Genomic DNA, 17,582 nt, shown 5'->3' with positions numbered 1-17,582 from the left:
GATTTTGTCATAACAAATCAAAGGCATGATTTTGATACAAGAACATGTAATTCTCTGCTTTTAACACAACATTTGTATATGTATAGGGAGTTTACTCTCATTGTACACATAATAAACACTGAAATACAAAGTCTTTTAACATGATTTGAACTTCTTTTTAAGTTGTTGGATACACAATTTCCTCTTGTTTGCAAATTTCTTTTCTTTCACATACTTGTATACTATAAATGGAATACTTGTCTTCAGAAGTCTCTCTTCAATGTCATGTTTATTACAAATTGTTGTATGAGACAGAACAAATGTTTTTTTTAAATTATCATGTAGTCTTGTTGTGTGACCATGACTATTTAGATACTCATACAGCTGATCATGGAGTGCCCTTAGGAAAATCATGACTCTTTCACTTGCATATTTCAAATGAGAATGCTCCTCACTATTCTCTTTAAATGAGGTAAACAAATGATTTTCAGTCACAACAGAGGAGTAGAGACTGGTATTACATGTTTCACAATCATCTGGTACATCTATGGCTTTTAGTACATAGCCTGCTACATAGGCTAAGGATTGTTCATCTTCTACAGACTCGATGATACCATCTGAGTAAGAATAAATTTGGTCAGGTGTATCAGTGTCATTCATCTCACATTCACTTAAACGTTCACTCCTACCACTAGCTGCCAAAAAGTGACACAAACTGCTCAAGGGAGTGTAATCATCATTTTCACAGTTACTTACACTCATGGCTTTGAAAGGTAAAGTCATATGATTGACAACACAAGTCTTCAAGAGCTTGTACAAACTGAAAACAAGTTGGGTTTGTATTAACAAATCCATGTTGTCTTATACAACAAAAGAAATTTTCTAAAGCATCTTGATTGAACGCCTTTAAATTTAAGTACTTAAAGCCAACCACTTTCAAGGTCTTCCACAAGGAAATAATAGACTATAATGTAATCTGCCAACCTTTTATTTGCCAGCTGCCTATTTCCCCCAATATGCTATACCACATTTCTAAATGTAGCGAATTTTCTGATAAAGCACACCTAAATTGTTTTCCATCCCTGGAATATTGCTCATTACTGTTGAGTGAATCAAAGAGAGTATCTACCTTTTCCACAAACTCAGCTGTGTGTATAGCTTCAGATGGTAATGTGTGAGTAGAAACATATGTTTCAATTGCAGCTGCAACAGTATGGCTCATTTGTGCAGCTGCAACTTTTACCTTCATTTTGACATGGGAATCAGAAAAGTTAAAGTGTTGTGCTTTTAATTTAGGTAGAGTTTTAACCGTTTTTTTTAATCCAAAAAGAACACTGTACTGATGTACTCAAACTTTGCTGCTTTGTGAGGTTCAAATTGAATTTTATTATCTATCAAAGCATTTCTAGTGTTTTTGAGCAGATGTGGTACATCATAAATGGTAACAATTGGTTGATTATTAACGACAAAATGAAATATACTGGGCTTCAACAAATTTGCTTCACACAGTTGCTTAAGGGCCTTTTGGTTTGTTGCATTCTGGTCACATACAGTACAATGAACCCAATATTCTGTAGTTCACTTATGATGTGAACAATGAGTGATTTCAAATGGGTGTAGTGGGAAGTGGTTGCGGTAAAGTAATATGCTAGAACTTGTTTCCAAGTTCTGCGAATGCCTTTCAGCATAAAAACCAATGCTTGACTAGCAGCTACAGGTGAACGTCCTAAATGACCCAAGTCCTGATACCCATAGATTAGCTGTTTGTGTGCATCATAATACATACCATCATCCAGAGACATTTCATCACAAAGTAGAGCACAATACTTGTTATTTTCATGCATATTACTTACTTCCCTTGCTAAAAAGTTTAATAAAGCTGGATTAAGTTCTGTATCAAATGGTATGTGGGAAAGCACTCCCTTGAGCAGCCTGACAGATGGAAGGTAGACGTATGTGGCCAAATATCTGTACAACCGGGGACTACGCTTATAAATAGATAAAGCAAATGCCTTATCTTCTATAGACCACCGTACTGCTGTGGGCTGCATATTGGCATTTCTTAACTGACTATTAATAAAAGTTTTAGTCACATCATTCAACTCTTCTTCAATTAACTGAAATTTTCCTGTCATCATACAACTCTTTTAGAATTTTCAATTTATTCCTCTCATTCTGTAGCTGTTTTTTCAATTTACACACTCTGGAAACTGTAATTCTATGCAGTTTATACATTTTGTGTTTTCTTGGAGTTAAATCACGTCTAGAAACGCCAGATCCCATTACACCTGGACTACTTTCAACATGATAAACAGGTGAGGATAAAAAGCTGTACTCACCATCATCTGTGCTCTGTAAAGGGAGACTGCTTCGTTGTATTACTGTAGATTTTGCATTGTGACCTGTCTCGTGCACACTTATATTTGCACCCAATGTGGTGAAACCGCCACCACCAGTGTAACACAGATGGGTGGGGAGAGGGTGATACAACACCAATTCCATGTGTTTTGGTATAACAACAGGATTTAGCCTGTGTCTAGTAAAGTTCACAAAATCTGCTTCATAAAAATGATCCTCACACACATAATAATAACTACAGTTGACACCTTCATCTATATTACAGATCAATTTCCACTTCTTTAAAGTCTCACTTTTTGATGCAACTGGAAATGAAATGTTTATTCTTGTGTTTCGAATTTGTTTTTACATCATAACTACTCCCGCATCCGGGAAACTTGCACGAATATTTCAATTTCAATCTCAAACTGGATTCTTCTCTTCCTGTATGATCCATCCTCATGTGTCTGAAATGTTATTCAAACCAAAAATTAGGAACGAGAAAAAAGATCAGGTACGGTTTGCATTGATAAATGTTAAAGAAAACTCAATGTGAAATTAATTTCACTATCAAAAATCATATTAGCTTACGTCTAAATGCAGCTATCCTGTACTGAAGTATTGATAGCTGTTATCATGGCTTGTAATCTGATGTGGGAGTGCTACAAAATAGTGAAAAAACGAAACAAATTCTCATTTCTGCTACGGATATGCACATCACTGTATATATAACTGCATGAGTGTAGTTGCACTATATTCTATATTCAACACTACTTCGTTAAACAGTGCTATCAGGCAGTAGAAACACTGCTTATTGTACCATTTCAGTATATTTCAGCATCTAGATACCATGGTAGATACCAAATTCAACTGTACATTATCAGTAACAGTTACAGCTGTAAATCTGTATTACATTGTGTTGAGCATTAAAGTGCGAGAAGATATCTACTGCATTGGATATTGCCACAATAATACGTGTAAATGTCCAACTGCTTGAAGGACCTGCTTTGTGTGACTTCCAAACAAATGTCTTATTATGTGAGAACACAACCTTTGTCGATACAACAGCAATAAACACTTCTTACCTGGATAGAGTGTTATGTACTGTACAGAATATTTGCTGTCGAAAACGGGAAATAGAACACACTCCAGGCATTATGAATCAATTGTAACACGTCCAATATTTGGTATGTAGTAAACAGCACAATAAATAGTACTTATTATGTCACTAAGAGTACTTCGTGGCAAAAAGGAACAAATATACAAGAGTCCACAGAACGTAATGTGATGATACAACTTCGTGTTCTATATGAAACAAAAGTTAAAAGGTAAATACTGAATGATCACACCATCAAATATTACGAATGCATCCAAAAATTAAGCAGGATAATAACAACATACTTACACTGCAATTTAAACGAAAAATCACGATCATGTTGCTACAATACCAAAACAATTATGGAAGACTAAGTCATCCAATAGGAACACGAGACTATAAATTGCTAAACTTGCAGCGCTCCAAGTGGCCTGGGACCAAATCAATGTCGTGTTACCGGAAATCCCTATATGAGTTTCACCCCCCTGGTCTGTACACTCATTATAATACCTCGAGTGTTCAGGTATCGCTGCGTGAGTGTGATCCGCGAGGAGAAAAGGTTCTACGTTAGCAGCAATCTCTTTGGCTGTGTTACATATTAAAACGCGGATCGGCGGAAGCAGAATTTGGTCCGTCTCTAAGACAGCGCCATCTCGTAGTGCGGAGATGGACGAGCGCTGCGCCTGCGCTGTTGTGCTTAGTGGGGCGCTCTCTAGTGGGAAAGTTGTGTACGCGCTGACTATGCGGAACTATGTACAAAACAGTTTGACATCTGTGTGACAACTGACTTATTTTCGTGAAGATAGTGTCTCCGAATAGAGTACATTGGTACTAAGTGTGGTGTCACCGCCAGACACCACACTTGCTAGGTGGTAGCCTTTAAATCGGCCGCGGTCCATTAGTATACGTCGGACCCGCGTGTCGCCACTGTCAGTGATCGCAGGCCGAGCGCCGCCACACGGCAGGTCTAGAGAGACTTTCTAGCACTCGCCCCAGTTGTACAGCCGACGTTCATAGCAGTGGTTCACTGACAATCACGCTCTCATTTGCCGAGACGATAGTTAGCATAGCCTTCAGGTACGTCATTTGCTACGACCTAGCAAGGCGCCGTATTCAATAGATATATAACTTGCGATGCCTGTACCGTCAGACCGATGTACACCACTTCTGGAATAAAGTTAAGTATTCTACCAGTTACCTCCTGTTTTGCTAGTCTTATTTCTCTGACCTTGTTCCAGACCTCACGCCAATCTACGTGAGCTTAAAAGCGTGCATTTCGGCCTCCTCTAGCAACACGGTGTTGGCTCTTCTGCCTACACTTCACTAAGAACATGCAATTGTTTAATTCACTGCGGAGGCTTCTTTTTGCATTGGCTGAACTTAACTTGAGGGGCAGTCAAATGAAAAGCAAACGCCCGCCACAATGGAACCGCATGCAGTGGTTCCATTGAAATGTAATATTAAGACATTTATCTCTCTGAGAAACAAGACAATCAAGTCCTATTTCGTAGAACACAGTCGGCTGCCGACAGGTCCACAACCGCATACGCCTTGCACTTCCTAGTCCGACTGAAACCGATGTTGATGGATGTATTTCACCAGGCCGCCAAAGCAATAAAAATCACATGCTAAGCGATTCGCACTGTTCTGAGTATATTTAAGAGTCTTCCAACCGAAACGCTGAAGTGGAGCCTTCGTCCGATTGGCAGTTTGGGAGCAGGAATTATCTTGCAACAGTATGATTCTGTCCGATTGACTTTATGGCATGTTGCAGTTTCTGCAAAGTGTCTTTATAGCGCTAAGCATTGATTGGGATTCCACTCTCGGGGAAATCCACTACCAGAGGGCTCCTGTAGTTGAAGTAGGATGTCATCACGACCTTGTCGCAACTTGTGTTAACAAAAAGCACTCCGTCTTCAGGCCATAAGAGGCCCATCGGGACCATTCGACCGCCGTGTCACCCTCAGATTAGGATGTGGATAGGAGGGGCGTGTGATCAGCACACTGTTCTCCCGGTCGTTATGATGGTCGTCTTTGACAGGAGCCGCTACTGTTCTGTCGAGTAGCTCCTCAATGGGCATCACGAGGGTGAGTGCACCCCGAAAAATGGCAACACTGCATGGCGGCCCAGATGGTCACCCATCCAAGTGCCGGCCACGTGCGACAGCGCTTAACTTCGGTGATCTGACGGGAACCGGTGTATCCACTGCGTCAAGGCCGTTGCCCGCAACTTGTGTTAACAGCTTCTGATTTGTTTGGCGGGGGAAATGCGGGATGCTTCCACTGTTGGCTTGATCGTTTGCCTTCTGGCTCGATAAGGCGCCACCACGTAAGATCACGATGACCTTCGACTGCAGGGGCCCTATGTCCGTTGAGTTCCTTGAGCATGGAACTACAATCAACGCGCAGTGCTATGAAGACACTTTGCTGAAACTTCTACACGCCATAAAATCAAAACGCCTAGGAAAGCAGTCGGACGCAATCTTCAATTACTGCACTATAGCTGCTTCCAAAACTGCCAATCGGTCGACGTTTACGTTTCAGCGATGTGTTGAGAAATACTGCAACAACCTCCATATAGCCCGGATCATTCACCGTGATTTTCATATCTTTCGTGATCTCAAGAAAAGACACTTGTGAAAGTCGACTTCAGACTGACAAGGAAGTGCAAGAGTGCGTGCGTTTGTGGATCTGTCAGCACCCGACGGCGTTCTGCGAAACACGAATTAATCGTCTGGTCTCCGAATGGGATAAATGTCTGATTACTTTTCAATAGAGCTGTTCTATAGACCCATTGTGGTGGCTATTCGATTTTCATTTGACTGCCTTCATGAATAAAGGAATATTATATGGCCAGAAAGGAGAAATTCCGATCTCTGCCACATTCGGGCAATGAAAGAAATCATTGGCGACAAATAACAGATGTACCATGGCTGGGAGTCAAATTTGGGTCTTCTTCTTACTAGGCAGTTGCGCTAACCATCTACACCTTGGAGCAGAGGTTAAAACAGAACTGCACTGACGACCCTCTCAGTCCAAATTCCCACTTGACGCACACTACCATATTAGCGCCTCCTAGCCCATTTTACTCTTTTTGCTCGTCGCATCACGCGATGTCCCACACAAGGTGAGGTGAAGAGTGTCCTGCACTGAATGATCATCTAGCTTTCATAGCGCATATGTATCTTTTAATATCCACGACACTATGTTCTAGCCACAAGATGTTAAAATGAACTAAGTGTACAAACTTCAAAAAATATTATCTATACTACGTATAAAAAATACTGTATCGCGTAAAAATGACGATAACTATTTCATTATTTCTGTAATAGTTTAATTTCTGTGTGAATTAAAACTATTATCAGAGAACTACATTCATAGACAACGACAATTATAATCTTTTTTTGTTATCTGTGATAACTGTGGTTCAGTTGTTCTTCCTGTGCTAAGCGATGAAACGTTCGGACGAGAGACGTGTCAGGTCTGTAAAGAGAAAACCTGTAACTATACAGGGTGAGTCACCTAACATTACCGCTGCATATATTTCGTAAACCACATCAAATACTGACGAATCGATTCCACAGACCGAACGTGAGGAGAGGGGCTAAAGTAATTGGTTAATACAAACCATAAAAAAATGCACGAAAGTATGTTTTTGAACATAAACCTACGTTTTTTTAAATGGAACCCCGTTAGTTTTGACAGCACATCTGAACATATAAACAAATACGTAATCAGTGCCGTTTGTTGCATTGCAAAATGTTAATTACATCCGGAGATATTGTAACCTAAAGTTGACGCTTGAGTACCACTCCTCCGCTGTTCGATCGTGTGTATCGGAGAGCACCGAATTACATAGGGATCCAAAGGGAACGGTGATGGACCTTAGGTACAGAAGAAACTGGAACAGCACATTACGTCCACATGCTAACACCTTTTTATTGGTCTTTTTCACTGACGCACATGTACATTACCTTGAGGAGTGAGGTACGCGTACACACGTGGTTTCCGTTTTCAACTACGGAGTGGAATAGAGTGTGTCCCGACATGTCAGGCCAATAGATGTTCAAAGATGTTCGATGTGGTGGCCATCATTTGCTGCACACAATTGCAATCTCTGGCGTAATGAATGTCGTACACGCCGCAGTACATCTGGTGTAATGTCGCCGCCGGCCGAAGTGGCCGTGCGGTTAAAGGCGCTGCAGTCTGGAACCGCAAGACCGCTACGGTCGCAGGTTCGAATCCTGCCTCGGGCATGGATGTTTGTGATGTCCTTAGGTTAGTTAGGTTTAACTAGTTCTAAGTTCTAGGGGACTAATGACCTCAGCAGTTGAGTCCCATAGTGCTCAGAGCCATTTTTTTGTAATGTCGCCGCAGGCTGCCACAATACGTTGTTTCATATCCTCGGGGGTTGTAGGCACATCACGGTTCACATTCTCCTTTAACGTACCCCACAGAAAGAAGTTCAGAGGTGTAAGATCAGGAGCACGGGCTGGCCAATTTATGCGTCCTCCACGTCCTATGAAACGCCTGTCGAACGTGTACCTCATACCTCATGGTAATGTACATGTGCGTCAGTGAAAAAGACCAATAAAAGGTGTTTCCATGTGGACGTAATGTGCTGTTCCAGTCTCTTCTGTAGCTAAGGTCCGTCACCGTTCCCTTTGGATCCCTACGTAATTCGGTGCTCTCCGATACACACGATCGAACAGTGGAGGAGTAGTACTCAAGCGTCAACTTTAGGTTACAATATCTCCGGATGTAATTAACATTTTACAATGCAACAAACGGCACTGATTACGTATTTGTTTATATGTTCAGATGTGCTAACAAAACTAACAGGGTTCCATTTAAAAAAAACGTAGGTTTGTGTTAAGAAACATACTTCCGTGCATTTTTTTATGGTTTGTATTAACCAATTACATTAGCCCCTCTCCTCACATTCGGTCTGTGGAATCGATTCGTCAGTATTTGATGTGGTTTACGAAATATATGCAGCGGTAATGTTAGGTGACTCACCCTGTATTGTTAACTATTATTTGAAAAATAAAGTAGCTATTGTCTAGATGTGGATTTGTATTTATTTCATTTGTAATTAATGTTTTTAAGTGTTAATTTTCAGCTCTGCAATTAGGAGCGCAGCCATTAGCGCTAGTAACTTACAGCGGATTAATAGTAGATGGTATAAAAAATATAAAACATTTTTCATAGAGAATAATTTTAAATGCTAAAGAAGAGAGAACAAAAGGTTTAAAGACTTTTATCTGAATATATTAACTTGATATAAAAGGAATGGAGAATAACAACAGACAAATTGGCTATCGTCTGTCTGCCGCCATATTAGCAAAAATATATCTGCGGCAATTTTGAATCGAGAATTTTAACAAACATGAATGTTGTTAGATATAAATGAATAGAAATAAACGTGCACCTGTGGTGCTGAATGTACTTTAAAAGACAGAATTTAACTCAGATAGAATCATTAAAATTAGTGCTCATAGCACGTTACGTAATATCAATTTCTTATTTGCTGATGTATGAAGCCTAATTATTTCGGACGATTTACATGAAATATTTTAATAGGAGACATACGTCAGTGTTGTGCGCGGATAGTATTTTGTGACTAAATGTTCCTTTTGCTAGAGAAAAGTGCTTGCATCTTAAGTAACAGTTGTGTAAAATCTGATAAACGATAAGCAATTTAGTGCCACTCACACGACTTTACAGACAACATTTCTACACAATGTCAAGTGGAGACTTCTGTAGAAGAGTGACAAATATTAGCCGGGATAATCATTTTTGAGATCAAACGAATTCTTACGCTGACAATAGGTAACTTGTTTTATATATATATATTTCTGTGATCTACCTGAAATACCATTTATAAGTAATTAAGGTCAAGAAATACTATAAACCGGTTCCGCCACAAGCTATATGGGTGACGATTGTTCTTTTGGACATGTGTAAAGGTACAGACACCACTCGTATAAAAGAATATTACTTTTCCGGTTGTTTTTACGAAACCTTTTAGTAATTTCCTTTCTATCACTAGAAAGAGAGGTATAAACTGACACACATGCTTGGAATGACATGGGGTTTTATTAGAGCCAAAAAAATACAAACGTTCACAAAATGTCCGACAGATGGCGCTTCATCTGATCAGAATAGCAATAATTAGCATAACAAAGTAAGACAAAGCAAAGATGGTGTTCTATACAGGAAATGTTCAATATGTCCAGAAAATTGGAGTTTTTAAAATAACAGAATGGTCTTCGTGGTCAGAATTGTAATGTTCTACTACCATTTTTCTCAGATAAAGGACCTCAAGTACAGTTTGCGCCACCTATAATAAGCATTGAGAGGGGAAGTTATGAAGAGTGATAATGTTTTGCATTGTTTTTCCAGTTTGTAATGATTACTGCTTGCATGTTAGTTAATGGTGCGCAGTCCAAAGTAAAAGCAGACGCCTAAGCTAACTATGGCTTCAGTCAGCAATATTGAAACAAATGTGCTAGCGCTGAAGAAGGAATAATCTAAATGTCAGTGAAGATCATAATAATAAACATTCATTAACTGTACTGACGATAGGCTATGTAACAGGGCTGTTGATTTTTGGAAAGTGGGACAAGCGCTGGTTCATTTGATTAATACAACATGTCCGGAGAAATTTATTGTCTGGCATTCTGATCGGAGGTGTTTGTTGGTAGGAGCAGGCTGTTGCAGAACTGCAGTGGAGTATAGGCGAACAGCAGCTCTTGTTCTGCCCTATATGGATGGGCACCGACCATTTGCATTTGTACAGTATATAGTCAGAAATGTTGCGAAGTCGCAGAGAATCATTCTATTTCTTTGATAGGCAAAAAGAAGAGCTTCCGACTAGACACTATTTATTTCTTGCCACTTTCCAGGGGAAGAATGATGCTAAGGCCGTGTCAATTCTGGGAAACGTTCAAGATTTTGTAAGTTCATTACACTACACCACGAGAGTACTGAGTCTTTGAGTCAATCGTATAAGGATTTTTACATGAAACTCTAGTTTCCTACGTTAGTAGAGTAGTGCCTAAATGTCATTCTAATTAAAACGTACAGACAGTAGAATGCATTGCAACGTAGTCTGATCGATAAAGTTGAGATTTTAAAAAGTTTTTAAAAGAAAAATGTTACGCTTATTACGATCACTGATATGATTTATAAATGAGAAAAAAAAGGGAACTGAAAGAGAGCGTTCATTTCAATACTCTTTACTTAAAGAAAGAAGAAAATGCCAAGTTATGTTCTATATTTATGTTTGCTGCGATACCCCCATTCTAATGCAGATTAAAAAATATTTTTACCATAGTAAGATTTCTACCAAAACGCTATAAATTATCCTCAGATTTAGTGTTTTCCAGCAATTTTCTCTTCGTCATTCTGATGATTTCAGTTTAGTCTCACTGGGTTTAAATTCTCAAATTAATTTTACCTAACAGGAACTGCTCGCTAGGAGCATCACTGGTTTGCTAAAATGGAAAGAACAAAGAATAAACAAGTAGCAATATGGAACAGGCAAGAATATCTTACGTTTCTCTAGCACCAAGAAACAAGTTAGCACGCAGTAGTCATTTCTTCATTTGATTTCACACTTTCTCGACTGTCAGATTCCGTGAAACTTCTTACGCAGCTTGTGTAGACTTACGATTAACACGATAGTAACGCGCAAGACAAATATTTCATCCGCAGGAATTCGGACGCTTGGTCCAACCCTGAATAATGTCCTGAGGGCAGTGGGTACTCCACCACTTGCATGAGAAGTGTCACGAAACCTAAAACTCGGCGAAGTGACACACCAGAAGAAGAAATGTAGGGATACAGCCTTTCTGCCATACGTCCTCGCGGTGGTGGTCATAATTGGCCGTATGTTGCCCAAAAACGGCGTAAAGACGATTGACGAACCAAACAAACAGATTAAAAAGTAGGAAGTTGCAGAAACATGGCTTAGACACAGCCTGGGGGATGTTTCCAGAATGCAAGGATGCAGGAGAGCTTCTGTAAAGTTTGGAAAGTAGGAGACGAGGTAGTGGCAGAAGTAAAGCTGTGAGGACGGGGCGTGAGTCGTGCTTGGGTAGCTCAGTTGGTAGAGCACTTGACCACGAAAGGCAAAGGTCCTGAGTTCGAGTCTCAGTTCGGCACACAGTTTTAATCTGCCAGGAAGTTTCATATCAGCGCACACTCCGCTGCAGAGTGAAAATCTCATTCCAGATCAAAAAGTGTTTTGGATCAGGAAAGAACAAAAGGGGCCCCATTTGTAATTTTGGGAATACACCATTGGACACCATTTCAGTAAATGTACTAATACTACCGTTCGCTACTATACGTGTACCATTTGCAGAAAGACTGCACTGTGAATGAGCATTAATTTAAGTTAGAAATACGACTGGCTCCACAATTGAACCCTGTGGTACACAGTATTGATTACTTTAACTGCAAAGTCCTTTAAGGAACCATTTGCACTCGAGCGCAGACTATATTTAATTTACTTAACTTAGATCATATGTATCGATTTTTTAAGACAAGAGATAGCAGCCAGTAGGCATAGGCACCTTCACTCTTATGTCATTCGTTGACCTAGAAGGACTTAATATTTTGTGTGGCTCCATAGGTAGCCATATTGATACTTATTTGCAGAAAAGAGGCGCAGAATTAATAAGTGTCTCTCATTTGTGAACTATCTGCAATTATTTACGTAAGTGTCATTCATATCGTAATGTACATGTTAAAATGAAAATATGTTTTATTTAATCGTATGCTTTTCTCTGTTTTAGTAGTTTTAGTCACTCCATTGTCATGACTGAAGCTGAGGTCAGATATCAGACTTTGTCTACAAAAAATGTATATGAGCCCTGGCTACGTTCCGTACATCTTCGGACGTGCGAAGCTCGATAAATTCAAGGCGTAACTTGCATTTACTTTATTGTGTGACCTCAATGAACAATGCTACGTAAGATTTTATGAAAAATTAAGAAATTCAATTCCAATCTTAAAGGAGAAACAAAATTTAATCTTTCAATTACTTATCCAAACAAACAATAATAATAATTATTATATATTATTATCATTATTATTATATGTTATTATCTTATATTTATTTGTTAAATTGCCCATCGCTATCGAAGTGGAATTTCTCTCGTAAAAGGAATACTGTTCCATTGGTCCAAAGTGGGAGTATGGCCTTCACCTAGACTTTGAGTTCTTCTACGTCTGTCATTGCTTCCAAATATTCGAAGACAGACACTTTCAGCACAGACAAATGTTATTTTTCACTGTTATGTGTCTATCACCTGTAGTGAGGATTAATGAAGCATGCTGAAAGATTGAAATGTGAATAAACACTAATTTAAGATAGAAATAAGATTGGGTCCATAGTTGAACCCTGTGGTACGCAGTCTTGACTACTTAGTGCGGGGTGCCATCCAAACTGCAAGTCGAACCTCCATCATACGACTGCTAGTGGGACCAAGAGCTAAACCTCGGCCCTGACCTTGACCTTGACCCTTGCGCTGACCTTGACCCTGAGCGAGACCCACCTGCGGGCAGCGTGCAGAGCGCGCAGGCGGCGGGCCCGCGGGCGGCGGCGGCGGCTCCCCGGCTCTCCATGACGCGCGCCCTCTGGGGCTTGTCTCCGCGCACGCTCTCCTCGTTGCTGCGCCAGTAGACGGTGGCCACCGTCGCCAGGCACTTGAGCTTCATCGAGCCGCCGTGCCGGAAGTGCGCCGCCTGCGACCGGAAGTGCAGTCCCAGCCGTGCCGACACCAGGCCTTCCGCGTCAGCCGGGCCCACCACCTCGGGGCCCACCAGAACGCTGGAATTCGCCTGCGGAAAACAGTCGCGTCAAAGGCGTTCTCCTCAAAGTCCGAAGCAATTGATATGCTTGCGTTAGGAGTGTCTTCCTAAGGTTTAGATCCCCTATGGGAAATTTTCCAAACAACTTACCGGGTGATCAAAAAGTCAGTATAAATTTCAAAACTTAATAAACCACGGAATAATGTAGATAGGTAAAAATTCACACACACGGTTGGAATGACATGGGGTTTTATTAGAACCTGTGGTGTGCGTACTGCAAGACCTTCGGTACACACACCATCAGATTATTTGACTTGTCTCTCTAACGAAGTAGGTGAGTGTCAGCAATATGTCTCGTGGTCTTATCGTGGCGTGTTTATCTTCTGCCATTAGGTCAGACGATGGAAATGTCACTTGCACGGTTAGAGTAGCAGATTGACGGTGACCAACTTTAAACAGAACTTGATTAATTTTCACACACATTTATTAAAATAATAAAAAGGCATAGATATTACGTAACTTGATTCTGGATGCTGTTTACAATTGACAATCTGAAGTTCCTTTGGTCTTGGTACGTTAATCTTATTCCCACACATATCTGATACTTGACAAAGTGTCTATACATTTATCTTCATGGCTATGCACAGGAATATGATAATATTATTAGGCGCAGACTGAAACTTGACTATAGAGAAATGCAGACTAATGCAGACTGACTAATCGGAGGTCTGTACACTCTTTATAATACCTCGCGCGTTCAGGTATCACTGCGCGAGTCTGATCCGCGAGGAGAAAAGGTTCTACGTTAGCAGCAATCACATTGGCTACGTTACATATTAATACGCGGATCGGCGGAAGCAGAATTTGGTCTGTCTCTAAGACAGCGCCATCTTGTATTGCGGAGACGGACGAGCGCTGCGCCTGCGCTGTTGTGCTTAGCGGGGCGCGCTCTATTGGGAAAGTTGTGTACGCGCTGACTACGCGGAACTGTGTACACAACAGAACCAAAAAAAGATTGCTAGACGCGTGAAAAATCTCTTGCACGCGTCGTTTGGTGATGATCGTGTGCTCAGCTGCCACTTTCCTCATGCTTGGCCTCCCAGGCCCCAGACCTCAGTCCGTGAGGTTATTGGCTTTGGGGTTACCTGAAGTCGCAAGTGTATCGTGATCGACCGACATCTCTAGGGATGCTGAAAGACAACATCCGACGCTAATGCCTCACCGTAACTCCGGACATGCTTTACAGTTCTGTTCACAACATTATTACTCGACTACAGCTATTGTTGAGGAATGATGGTGGACATATTGAACATTTCCTGTAAAGAACATCATCTTTGCTTTGTCTTACTCTGTTATGCTAATTATTGCTATTCTGATCAGTTGAAGCGCCATCTGTCGGACATTTTGTGAACTTTGGTATTTTTTTTTTTTGGTTCTAATAAAACCCCATGTCATTCCAAGCATGTGTGTCAATGTGTACCTCTCTATCTACATTATTCTATGATTTATTCAGTTTTCAAATTTATACTGACATTTTGATCACCCAGTTAAGTCCAAAATAAGGACGTGGCACAAAAAAATTACCTCCCTCCCCCTCCCCCCAGAATCTAAGAGCGTCTAACACTGCGACGAGGCTGTATAAATGCTGGTAGCTTGCTTTAATTCTGTGTAGCTAAACGACTGGATATAGCTCATTAAGTAATCCAGGGATTGCGATATTGCAGTGCCGGTGTTAATCCGAATTACGATCCAAAGTTCCTTGGGACATGCATGCGTGTCCAAATGAAAAGTCACTGCGGCGACTAGAGCTGTTATGAAATACATTATATGTATTCGCAGCTGCGAATATGGACTATCAGCTGTGTAATGGAATGACGACAATGAAAATTTGTGCCAAACCCGTACTCGAACCCAGATTGCCCGCTTTTCAGTAGCGGTCGTCTTACCATTTGGCTATCCGAGCACAACCCACGGCCCAGGTTACGATTGGCTACAATTGTTATTATTTCTACATCCAGATCTAAGTGTGCGAAAATCTGAAAGCGTATATTTTACCATAGACCAGGAAATGAATTGTGATGAAGTCAAGGAATATTTCAACTTAATTTCAACCCTAATGGAAAAAAATTATATGCTCAATAAATTGATAAGTTTATTTAACATAGATGAGACAGGCATCCAGTTGAATAGCCGAGCAGGTGGTTTTGTAGCTGAAAAGGGATCAAAAACTAGTTCCTGTGATTACTTCGTCAGAAACAGGAGACACTATGACAGTACCCCAACTACAGTGCAGAAGCGATTTTTCTTCCTCCTTATTCTGCCATGAAGGGACTTAACAAAGACATGGAATGGAAAGACAAAATGCCACCGGGATGTGGTCATATCAAAGAAATCTGTCTACATTAATGCTGAGATCTTTCTCGAATAGCTAAGGGATTATTTTGTGCCGTGAAAGCCCCGTGGAACACTTAGCTCGGTACAGATGCTGGAGTTTTCCGAGAGGAATAGTATCATTACAATGTGCCTTCCCAGCCATACTACCTATTATCTGCGGCCGCTGGGTCGATCTGTCCTCAGATCTTTAAAGCTTCATATTTACAACGCCACTGAAAGACGGCAAAGAAATCACCCACATCGGAAGCTAGGGGATTGCAATTTAGCGAGATACTACAAAATTATTGGGGACAAGTTGCAACACCAGTGAACGCCGACTCTGGATTCAAAGCAAGAGGATTCTACCAGATTAGTCCCTAAGAAATTCCAGATTACGCTTTCAGAAGTGATCCAGATAGACTTACGGGAAACGGAAACATCAACGTATCTGGCCAGACACTCCATGGAAGAACTTAGGCACCCTTGCCATGTTCCTCTACTAGAGCAGATAGAGTCAAGTAGCCAGGAATCCAGTGAAAGCTGTTACCAAAGCTGCAGTCCACTACTAGATCCACTAACTATACTTCAGCAGACAAATGTGGCCAAAAACCTCCTGAAAGAAGAATGTCAGCTCTACCAGGACCTTCTACAAGACCAGACGATAGGTCTGTTTGTCCTGTGATTTCAAATGAAACGAACCAAATCACCCCACAGAAATTCTGAACAATATTTCACCTTTGCCAGCTAGACCTGAACCTCAAACAAACACACTTAGCACATAGCCCCTGAGGAAGTCCGCCTCCAACAGTGGCCGAAACATCGGACGATTTTATGTATTGGCAATGTGGTCAACAGCCTAGAAGAACGGTCGCGGAAGTCTGTGCTTACACGCCCAAGCCAAGAAAAATTAAAGCTACAAACATGACGTCCAAAGGCAATTGGGCAACCCGAAACTTGACGCAAATGGAAAAAAACTAGGATTATTGGAAGAAATAGCGAGAAAGACTCGGATCAGCAATGTTAAAGATACTTCAGACAGTTCATAGTCGTCAGTTGACGTTCACTATAAGGGAGAGTCAAGTGACAAACTTCTTGAAATAGAAGACTAGTGTGTTGGATGCGGAGAAGAGTATTCAGAAACAGACAAAACCTGTGATTGGATTCAGTCTGTCAGGTGCGAGCGTTGGTTACATGAGTCCTGAACTTCGTATGTTGAAGTGTGCCATCGAGGTGGTAACGAAATTCAAAAAAATTAATCTAAGCCTATAAAGTAAACATTCCTTTTCATAAAGTAGGCTTGGTGCTAGATACAACTAACTGTATAATTCAGACAATTTCTAATTATTTTCTATACAAAATACTATATTCCAAACTGTTAATAAAATGAAATTTGGTATCTCTTTGTAAACGAGGTCGACTTTTGTCTTTTTTATGATTTTAAAAGCAGTTTATGGAAATTTTCAGTTTGTTCTTGTGTACTGATTTAACTGGCTTCCGAATAAATCGTGGTCATCTATCCCGGATTTAACCTACATCCACATCTACATACCACTCCAGAAGCCACCGTACGGTGCGCGGCGAAGGATATGCTGTACCACTACCAGTTATTTCCTTCCTGTTCCACTCGCAAACGGAGAGAGGGAAAAACGTCTACATACATCGGTACGGGTTATAGTTTCTTTTATCTTCGTGGTTCTTAAGCTCCATGTACGTTGCAGTCAGCTACAAATGCCGGTTCTCTAAATTTTCTCAATAGCGTTAATCGGCAGTAGAATCGTTCTGCAGTCAGCTACAAATGCCGGTTCTCTAAATTTTCTCAATAGCGTTAATCGGCAGTTGAATCGTTCTGCAGTCAGCTACAAATGCCGGTTCTCTAAATTTTCTCCATAGCGTTAATCGGCAGTTGAATCGTTCTGCAGTCAGCTACAAATGCCGGTTCTCTAAATTTTCTCAATAGCGTTAATCGGCAGTAGAATCG

General features: G+C 40.7%; 1 protein-coding gene and 1 pseudogene across 1 annotated transcript in view; both read right to left on the bottom strand.

Annotated features, from left to right (window-relative positions):
- Positions 1–5,519: 5,519 nt before the first annotated feature.
- LOC126196742 (5S ribosomal RNA) lies at positions 5,520–5,637 on the bottom strand (annotated as a pseudogene).
- A 7,088-nt stretch (positions 5,638–12,725) lies between these two features.
- LOC126195666 (uncharacterized) overlaps positions 12,726–17,582 on the bottom strand; it is a 332,282-nt gene continuing 327,425 nt past the window's right edge. The window contains exons 6-7 of the mRNA XM_049934291.1: positions 12,976–13,261; positions 12,726–12,754 (exon numbers count right to left, since the gene is read on the bottom strand). Of these exons, the coding sequence (XP_049790248.1) occupies positions 12,726–12,754; positions 12,976–13,261 (315 nt within the window). The remainder of the gene's footprint in view (positions 12,755–12,975; positions 13,262–17,582) is intronic.

Source organism: Schistocerca nitens, chromosome 7 (assembly GCF_023898315.1).
Source record: "Schistocerca nitens isolate TAMUIC-IGC-003100 chromosome 7, iqSchNite1.1, whole genome shotgun sequence".
NCBI classification, from domain to species: Eukaryota; Metazoa; Arthropoda; class Insecta; order Orthoptera; family Acrididae; genus Schistocerca; species Schistocerca nitens.
This window is presented reverse-complemented; position numbering and strand designations above follow the sequence as displayed.